Source organism: Blastocystis sp. subtype 4 (assembly GCF_000743755.1).
Source record: "Blastocystis sp. subtype 4 strain WR1 chromosome Unknown seqid_0308, whole genome shotgun sequence".
Lineage (NCBI taxonomy): Eukaryota > Bigyra > Opalinata > Blastocystidae > Blastocystis > Blastocystis sp. subtype 4.
The window spans coordinates 2,505-11,420 of record NW_014569239.1 but is presented as its reverse complement, the minus strand read 5'-3'; the positions used below and the strand labels follow the sequence as shown (position 1 = coordinate 11,420).

Genomic DNA, 8,916 nt, shown 5'->3' with positions numbered 1-8,916 from the left:
TGCTTCTGCTATGAGTGTTACATCAACAACTGGTCTTGGAGCTGGTCTTGTATCTGCTGCTCAAAGTGCTGGAGCTCTCTTCGTTAATGCTTTTGGAGGCAGATATTGGAAGCTTCCCTGCAGATTCATCGTTAACCAACTTTTCTCACTCACCTAACCGTTCAACTAGTCATTAAAAATACAATAGTATGCTGAGCTCATCATTCCTTCCAGTTAGTACTTTAGTATTACTTACTCTCTCTGTTTATTCACAAACACTCCATTTCTCGTAAACGATAACGTATCAGATAATTGTTATCATCATACTCTCATGGCTACGACAGATAAACCCAATTTGGCAAAACCCAAGAATCGGTGACAAAATAGTATATATTTCCAACAATTCCAAAAAGTACATTCCTGAGTCAAAGACCTATATCGCATTGATACGTATAAGAATAGATTCATTGAATGCAATATCCTCCGACTGATTCAACGAAATGTATGTTTTCGTTCAGTCTCTTTGTCTTTAGTAAAGACGCTTCGTGATTTCGGTGTATGCTCGGATGAAAATGGACGTTTGAGGAATGAGAAAACGGGGGAATATGTCACAATGAATAATCTCGGAGGTGATCCCATCCAATTTGTAAACGCTATCACACATCATGTATTCTATGAGATGGAATAATTAGAGGATAGGTACAAATGAAAATGGTATCGGAACTGGGATTTGAACAGATTGCCATTCCTCTTGTTATTGATTGTGAAGATTGTCCTCGTTCATGTGTATTTGCTACCAAGGGCTGCCTATCTTGCGATAATTTATTGCTCATCATTCCTAGCTCGGGAACGATGCCTGGAATATGGAGTCGAAGTTTATGTGTTGAAAAAGGACTACAAGTGGGATCTATGCTTCCATTTTTCGTTAAAGCCATCCAATTAGGCATTGGCGTCATTGTTTTCAATCCGAATGTAAACAATGTGCGTGTTCCTTCTCCTCAAGGTGGTTATGTTAAACGCTCCATTCCCCATAGTGAAACTCCCGATCAACATGTCATGTAGGAAGCATTGAAGATATGTGATATAGATATGTGTGGGATCGAATTGTGGCTCGTTCAGCTGCTTCAAACCTTTATCTAATGGCCTACGGACAAGGTGGTATCCAAGCTCAGAATCTGCTCCAGTCCCGCGAAAATGAAGTACTGCGGAGATTGCGGACGTTAGCGCTAACCGAATCCACCCATTCTCTGCAGGGTGAATTGAACTTTGGATTGGGTGGAACGGATTCCAAAGGGATTCGAGAGTTTCTGGAACAACATACAGTGAATTGGATGGCCTGTTCGATTCCTGCAGGTCACCGTGTGATGGTATGATTATCGAGAAGGTATGATCTGTAGGAGATGGAGGAGTCACTAGGATGTGTCTGTATATCTACAGGCCCAGCTGAATCTTCAAACCATGCAACGACAAACTTCATCGCTTTGGAACCAATATTCCTCTTCTTCCAGTTGTCTTCTACCAAACTTGCTCGAACAGATTCTTCTATCAAGCAGTGTACATCTGTGTTGTTCTGGGAATATTTGGTCAAGTCAATGGGAATGGGATCCTTAATCTCCAATCGAATGAGTGATGATGGCAATACGACTTCCAGTGGTGCAACCGAGATTCCGGTGACTGACTTAAGTCCAGCTACGATTTGGATTCCAGATAGTGAAGTAAGTGAATGTCAGACGTGTTTGAAGAGTTTCAGTTTCCTCATTAGGAAACATCACTGTCGGTTATGTGGACGAGTTGTATGTGGAGATTGTAGTAAGTTCCGAATGGTATTAGAAAAGAGTAATAAGCCTGTTCGAGTATGCCGATCCTGCTATTATGGGCATGTGAATGATTGTCTGTATGATTGTTAGGAATGATTTGTAGTTGCTACACGAATGATATCCACATCTCAAGTAGCTAGTCCACTAACAAAAGATGACTTCCATCTTCTAAAAGTTATTGGGAAAGGATCCTTTGGAAAAGTCCTTCTAGTACGGAGTAAACGTGATAAGCATGTTTATGCACTCAAAATTCTAATGAAGAGTCGCGTTCTGGCTCGAAAACAAGTGGAACATACACGAAGCGAAAGACGTATTTTGGAAGAGATTAACCATCCATTTTTATGCCGATTAGAGTTTGCATTTCAAACAGAAGGAAAACTGTATATTGGAATGGAATTCTTAGCAGGAGGCCCTTTGTTTTATCATCTTCAACAGTGTCATCGTTTTAGTGAAGAGCGAGCTCGATTCTATGTAGCAGAGGTGATTGTTGGAATTGGGCATCTTCACGAGCATAATATCCTTTATAGGGACATGAAACCAGAGAATATCTTATTGGACCGAGATGGCCATATTGTGATCACAGATTTTGGATTGAGCAAATTAACCTCGAATTATGATGCTACAGCTCAGACGATTTGTGGTATTCGAGATTTGAAAGATATATTGTAGGAACACCGGAATATGTAGCTCCTGAAGTGCTTGTGGGTCATCCATATGGTCGAGCTGTCGATTGGTGGTCTGTGGGAACACTTCTCTATGAAATGATTGCTGGACTTGTAGGTATGTATAAGAACTGAACATATAGCCTCCCTTTTATGATAAGAATCGCAAACAAATGTTTTCAAATATTCTCACAGCCAAATTGCAGTTTAGTGTAATGTCACACAAACTTCTTCAATCTTAGAATCTCTTTTCTCCAGCTGCAGCTTCGTTGATATCCCGGTTACTTATAAGGGATCCTGCTTTGCGATTAGGAGCTGGCATTGCAGATGCTGAAGAAGTCAAGGCTCATCCCTTCTTTGAGGGTCTCGACTGGAAAGCATTAGAACGCAAAGAGATTCCTCCTCCGTGGAAACCAAATTTGGTGAATGAGACAGATACGTCCTATTTCAACAAGAAGTACACATATGCTGATATCGATGAAGCCACTCCACCAGTAGGTATTAGAATTGGATAGAGAAGTAGAATGACATTCTTATGGACCTTCCTTCCTTCCCTGATTTTACGTATGAAAAGGCAGAAAATTAGTTTTCATCCCGAAGCCGAAGTCTTCTGTTTGTTTATCCCAATATCACTTTTCCTCTTTTGACAAATGGACAACTCCACCATTCTTGCTTGGATCTTTACTTCGCTTTTGCTCATTGTTGGGACCATGCTTTTCAAGAATTCGTGGTCAACCGACAGAAAGAGTCTGTCGAGCAATTCCTGTGGAACCAGGAAGAAGATCTTAATTGTTGGAAACAATGTATTTGATGAGATAGGGTCTGATTGTGCTAGATTCTGTTTTCAGCGAACGAATCGGAATGTGATGTGTATCAGCAAAATATTGCTACTCTCATTGTACTTATTCGGAAATATGATATGTTGGGGTGAGCGAAGTGAATAAGGGCTAGCTATGTCGCTGTTCAAGTGGAGAACGAGAAGGAGGGAGAGCGAATTCGAGACGACCTTTTTGATGCAGGTCTCAATTCTGTACATGATTCGTTTTGTAGAGAAGTAGGATTGAACAAAGAGAATGATCAGTTAGAAGATCCTCACGTTTACTCACCTATCTAGCTTGAAAACAATTGCCACTGTACTTGGAGTCGAGCTAATTGTCACTTCCTCTCTTGAGGTCAACTCCCTTTTTGCCAACTGTGACATACAAACTGTTCTGCAAACGGCCGACTCATTTAGCAAGGAATTCTAGACTTGTTTGTTAATATAAACTCTTCACCATTTTAAACCAATAACCGTTCGTCCCGCTTAGAAGCTGTGGTCATTCAATCATTCCTTGCAGCCGTCAAATAAATGTATTCAACCGTTTGTTGGGTTTGAATGTTTGTTTTCTCCCGTCATTGCTAGGTCCCGAGAGGATGTTCCGCTCGAAAGCCGATACGCGCTGTTCCTACACAGGCTGAAATTGAAGAGTATAAGAGAATGTGCATGGTAATCAAAGACAATAACTTGTAGCCTGGAACAACAAAACAAGTTGGATGAAGTGCAAGAACAGCAGGTTTTTGGAGAAGAAGAAGTGGGCGATGATGGTGTTGTGCGAGGACTCATGGGAGACAGCATTCCCATTTCCTCTATAGACCCATCCAAGGATGCGAATATTACCGTTCCTGAAGTACATAAACATATTCACGATGATTGGCATAGGAGGAGTGGGATTCGGATAATGAGGAGGATTTGAACATTCTTCCTACAGACTGTGTTTTGCTAGCAGCCAAGTCAGATGAAGATCAAAGGTAGGTCATAGGCACGGTTGTAATAAGCAGTTCTCTTGAGATTCACGTTTATGACGAAGAGAGTGGTAATTTCTACCTCCATCATGATATACTTCTTGCTGCATATCCATTATCCCTCGCTTGGATGGATTGTGTTCCTCGTCAATTCCCTGATATGAACGGGCATCGTAAATTGATTCTTTTTATTCTCATTGCTAGCAACGGGGAGTTTTGTAGCTGTAGGTACCTTCAGACCGGAGATCGAGATTTACAATACGGACATCATGGATGCAATTGAGCCGGAGTGTGTGCTTGGAGGTCTTGTCAGTGGCAAGAAGCGTTCTCTGAAGCCTGGAAGCCATCGACAGGCAGTAATGGGATTGTCTTGGAATCAAGAATATCGCAACCTCCTCGCCTCCAGTAGTGCCGATACAACTGTTAAGCTGTGGGATATCACCACACAGAAATGCATGTTAACATTGAATTTCCACAAAGATAAGATTCCCGTAGTTCAGTTCCATCCAGTGGAGGCAAACGTGTTGTTAACTGCTTCGTACGATCAGTTGTGTGCTGTGACGGACGGACGGTCTCCTAACAATGGAACTTGGATTGGCATTCCTGCAAAGCCAGAGGCTGCAACGTGGGATTTGATGGCACCGTACTGTTTCTATGTCACTACAGAGACTGGTGACTGTCTGTACTACGATGTGCGCAAAACCGATTCGCCTCTGTTCTCACAACACCTCCACGAAGGACCTTGCACATCAATATCGGTGAATCCCGCAGCCAAACAATTAGTAGCCACATCGGGAGAGGATGGAATGGTGCGATTGTGGCGAAGTGGAGCTGAACTAAGTCTTGTAGCAGAACGTAATGTGAATCTGGGGAATGTATTCTGCTGCCAGTTCTATCCTTCGGTGCCATACCTGTTGGCTGCTTGTGGTACATCTCAGGATCTTTGTCTGTGGGATGTGAGAGAAGTGGAATCACTAGCGGGTGTGTTTGATGCTCCTGTAGAGCAGCCTGTGGAGCAAGTTTCGTTTGAAGCATCAGAATCGGCAAAAGGCAAACTGAATGAGATTAATAGAAAGAGGAAGAATTGAATTTGAGTCTTTTATGAGTCCTTTGTTTGTTCATTCACACTTTTGTTGAGAGAAGATGTTTCTATCAACAAAGTTGGCTCTGCCACGGGGAGTCCTACGATTGGGAATATTGAGTGTTGCTTTGCGACGTATTCCTCCAATTCCCAAAATGGCAGTTCCTTTTGCTACTTGGGTATGTCAAACGGTTCCAAGAAGTTTCTCTTCAACTTCTATGGCTCCTATACCGACAAATCGATTCTCGTCGTTACCAGCTGTAACAAGAGATGATGTAAAACGCATGCCGACCGCAGAAATCTGTCTCTATCTCAAAGCAAGAAAGCCAAGGGGATATGATGTGAGTGTGATTCGATCTGGTAATGAACTAGATTTATCCTCTTGTATTCGAACTTGCAGAACGAGATGATGTGTTTTCAGATGTGAGAAAGACTCTTAGGGTTGAAGTGTAGGAAATCGAGATTGGTGTGCGTTCGTTATTCCGAAAACGAAGGTATTCATCGATCAACAAGTTTTTGCAGACTATCACATTGAAGCATGTTCAAGTTCAAGAAGAGATTGATTCGTAGGAGCAAGTGTTTCTAACCGTTTCTACAATCGAAATGATGTTCGAATCCATTATTTCTGAAAAGAATTATGGATTGACAGATGTGTTGTGGAATGCTTGTTCTCAGCGCGATCAGCATCGGTGGAATATCATAGGTGAGAGAAGTTTCCACCTTTAACCATAGCCCTTTACACTCGTGCTCTTCTCGGAAGCAAACGATTGGATGAAACACGACCATTTTTGGAACGGATCAAGAACTCTTCTTTTCAAATTCTAGTAGCGAATTCGGCAGTATTGCTTGGTTTATATGAAGGAGGATATGATGCTGAGTGTGTTTCCTTCTATCGTGATTTGGAAGTCATAGATGCTGAAATGAAACTCATTACGGATCCACGAGGCTTCTTTGCAGCCATTCTGTGTGCGTATCATTTGAAAGATTATCCAACAGTGCTGTCGATCTTTTCACATGTGCAAACGAAGGACTATTACCTGAGTCGTGAAGTCGTATACGCCATGACAGAGATCTTTGCGAAAGGAGACTTTTGGAGACCAGAATATGAGAAGCGATTGAAGCAAGCAGAGAAAATGGGAGTAACTATGACAGAGACACTGCAATTGGAGATTTTGGCACAATGTCGCTTGGCACAATTTCTAGATGGAGGAAGAGTGATTGGACTGTTCTGCAAACGGAATAAGGAATCCCAGATCGTATCAGATCGCCGTAAGAATCTGGCTTTGAAGGTACACACATATGATGACACACAAAGAAGGTTACGTTTGGTTGATGCTCTTGTTGAGGTGGGAGAAGAATATACCAAACCCGAATTAGCTCGAAGTTTTCTTGTAGTGAGGACATTGGAACGAGATCAGGTTTTGAAGGATTTGTTGAAGAAGGATCTCTATCCAACCATATTTTTCTTTGAACACGTAAGTATGGAGACTATCGAGTGATATCTTAGAATGAGTATATTACTATACCAATTTCAGCGATTCGAGCTTGGTACAAATTCAAAGATGTTAATTTATTGTCTCTTTATAATGCTGATGATTCGTCAAAGAAGCTTAATGAATAGGCTAGAATGAGACTTCTTTGAAGGATCTGTGTCATGATTCTATTTGTTCAAGCAATAGCGAGTTCATTCACAAATACTGACAATACAAACCATGGCCAAATACTCCAAAATTTGTGCAATTCCAAATTCCACTGACCACAGTCATAGACGAAACAGCTACATTTCGACGATATGGACGCAGTTTCTGAACTTCGACAACGTCGTAAAGAGGAAGAAGATGTGTCTTCTCTTCCAAGTCGCAGTTTGGGGAAACGACTTGAAAAGTTGGACTTTTATCCCAAGATCGGTGATGATTATGTGATCAAGACTGAGAGTGGCGGATACTGTATCGATTCTTGTGAATCTCTGTAACTACTAGTATCGCTTATCTCTGGTGTTTTAATGGTGATTCTGTTTCTATCGGAGTTGTCATCCTTTTTACGAGTGCAACGAGAAGATCGAATTACCATCGACACAACAAGGAATGAAAAGATGGTTATCAACTTTAATATTTCTCTTTATGAAATTTCTTGTCATGGTAGGATGAAAGCCGATCTAAATAACGTAGATGCTTCTTTAGACATAATGGATATATCAGGACAGCAACAGATGGGTGTGATGTCACGAGTAGTAAAGATTGATCTTAATGAAAAAGGAAATCCTGTCAACGTTGCAACGTCATCGGTTCTCGAAGAGGTACGAGTTATGAATGATTGTAATGCAAAGAAGAACAATGATGCATCGTGTGGAAATTGTTTTGGAGCCGAAGTCAGTAACAAGTGTTGCAATACATGTGAGGATTTGCTTTCTGCTTATCGTCATCGGGGTTGGGATACATGGTTTGTGGAACAGTATTCACCTCAATGTCATGGCAGGAATAAGGATGTATTGAAAGATCGGGAACCAGCGAAAGGTTGCATGCTATGGGGAATTCTGGAAGTGAATAAGGTAGCGGGAAATTTCCACATCGCCGTAGGACATGCTGAGAATCGCGACAGTCGTCATGTTCACAGTTTTGGAAAAGATCAAGTTTTCCGATTCAATACGACTCATCATATTGAGAAGTAGATAGAGAGGAGAGATTATAAGAATAGATTGGCATTTGGTGATTTCATTCCTGGGACTCCCAATCCATTGGAGAATGTAGATATTGTTGCTACGAGTCTGTTGAGCCAAAGCTATTATTTGCATGTAGTTCCAACGATCTACACAAATGCATCAACTACAGTCAGTAGTAATCAATATAGCGTGTATTCTGTTCAACGAGAAGTGGGAGTATCTCCTTTTGGTCAGATTTCGGCACTTCCAGGAATCTTCTTCATTTATGATCTAACTCCATTCATGCATATCATTACAGATCGAAGAATGTCCTTAGCAAGATTCCTTGTACGATGTTGTGCTGTGATTGGAGGTGTGGCAGCAGTAAGAGAAGGAGAGAGAAATGAATGTGTAGATTGCCAAAATGTTGGACACTGTGATGTATTACAAAGCAAAGGTTTAACTATTGTTTGTTATGAAACGAATAAACAATATGTACTATATGTTCCATCCTGAGTTACTTAGATCTGAATCACTTTCAGATTCTTTTAGTTTTTCACTTTTGTGTAATGATTTCTTCCTCTTTGGTTCACCTTCTTTTCCCTTTTCTTTCTCTTCTTTTCCTTTCTCCTTCTCTTCTTTCTCCTTCAACTTTAATACAATCGCTTTTAGCTTCACACACTTCTTCTTTAACTCACTAATCTTCTCTTGTTGTTCTATTCCTCAGACATACATTCTTTGCTTACGTTTCATCGAATCTTCATGTTCTTTGCGAACTGCATCTAACTCCTCTTCTATTCGCTTCTTCTCATTCTCTATCGCTTTCAATCGATTCTCCAATTCATCAGTTTGATTCTCCTTCTCCATCTCTTTCGCTCCAACAGAGTCTTCTGTCTGTTTCTCCATAAGATGCCTCATTGCTTCATCTTTCGCACGAATCGCTTCTACCAAATCGTC

The 8,916-nt window shown here is 41.1% G+C and overlaps 3 protein-coding genes across 3 annotated transcripts; all 3 read left to right on the top strand.

The window, feature by feature from the left end:
• Positions 1-690: 690 nt before the first annotated feature.
• On the top strand, positions 691-1,886 carry JH06_4120 (protein kinase; the record flags this gene model as incomplete). Its single annotated transcript, XM_014670223.1, has 3 exons — positions 691-1,037; positions 1,067-1,346; positions 1,377-1,886. The coding sequence occupies 3 exons, from the start codon at positions 691-693 to the stop codon at positions 1,884-1,886; spliced, it is 1,137 nt and encodes a 378-aa protein (XP_014525709.1).
• A 1,920-nt stretch (positions 1,887-3,806) lies between these two features.
• Positions 3,807-5,328, top strand: JH06_4119 (hypothetical protein; the record flags this gene model as incomplete). Its single annotated transcript, XM_014670222.1, has 6 exons — positions 3,807-3,827; positions 3,861-3,925; positions 3,969-4,125; positions 4,158-4,246; positions 4,277-4,413; positions 4,445-5,328. The coding sequence occupies 6 exons, from the start codon at positions 3,807-3,809 to the stop codon at positions 5,326-5,328; spliced, it is 1,353 nt and encodes a 450-aa protein (XP_014525708.1).
• Positions 5,329-7,113: 1,785 nt separating this feature from the next.
• JH06_4118 (endoplasmic reticulum-golgi intermediate compartment protein 3-like protein) lies at positions 7,114-8,475 on the top strand (the record flags this gene model as incomplete). The annotated part of the gene is made up of 3 exons (XM_014670221.1): positions 7,114-7,267; positions 7,301-7,985; positions 8,016-8,475. 3 exons carry the CDS (start codon positions 7,114-7,116, stop codon positions 8,473-8,475), a joined length of 1,299 nt encoding a protein of 432 aa, XP_014525707.1.
• Between the last annotated feature and the right edge of the window lie 441 nt (positions 8,476-8,916).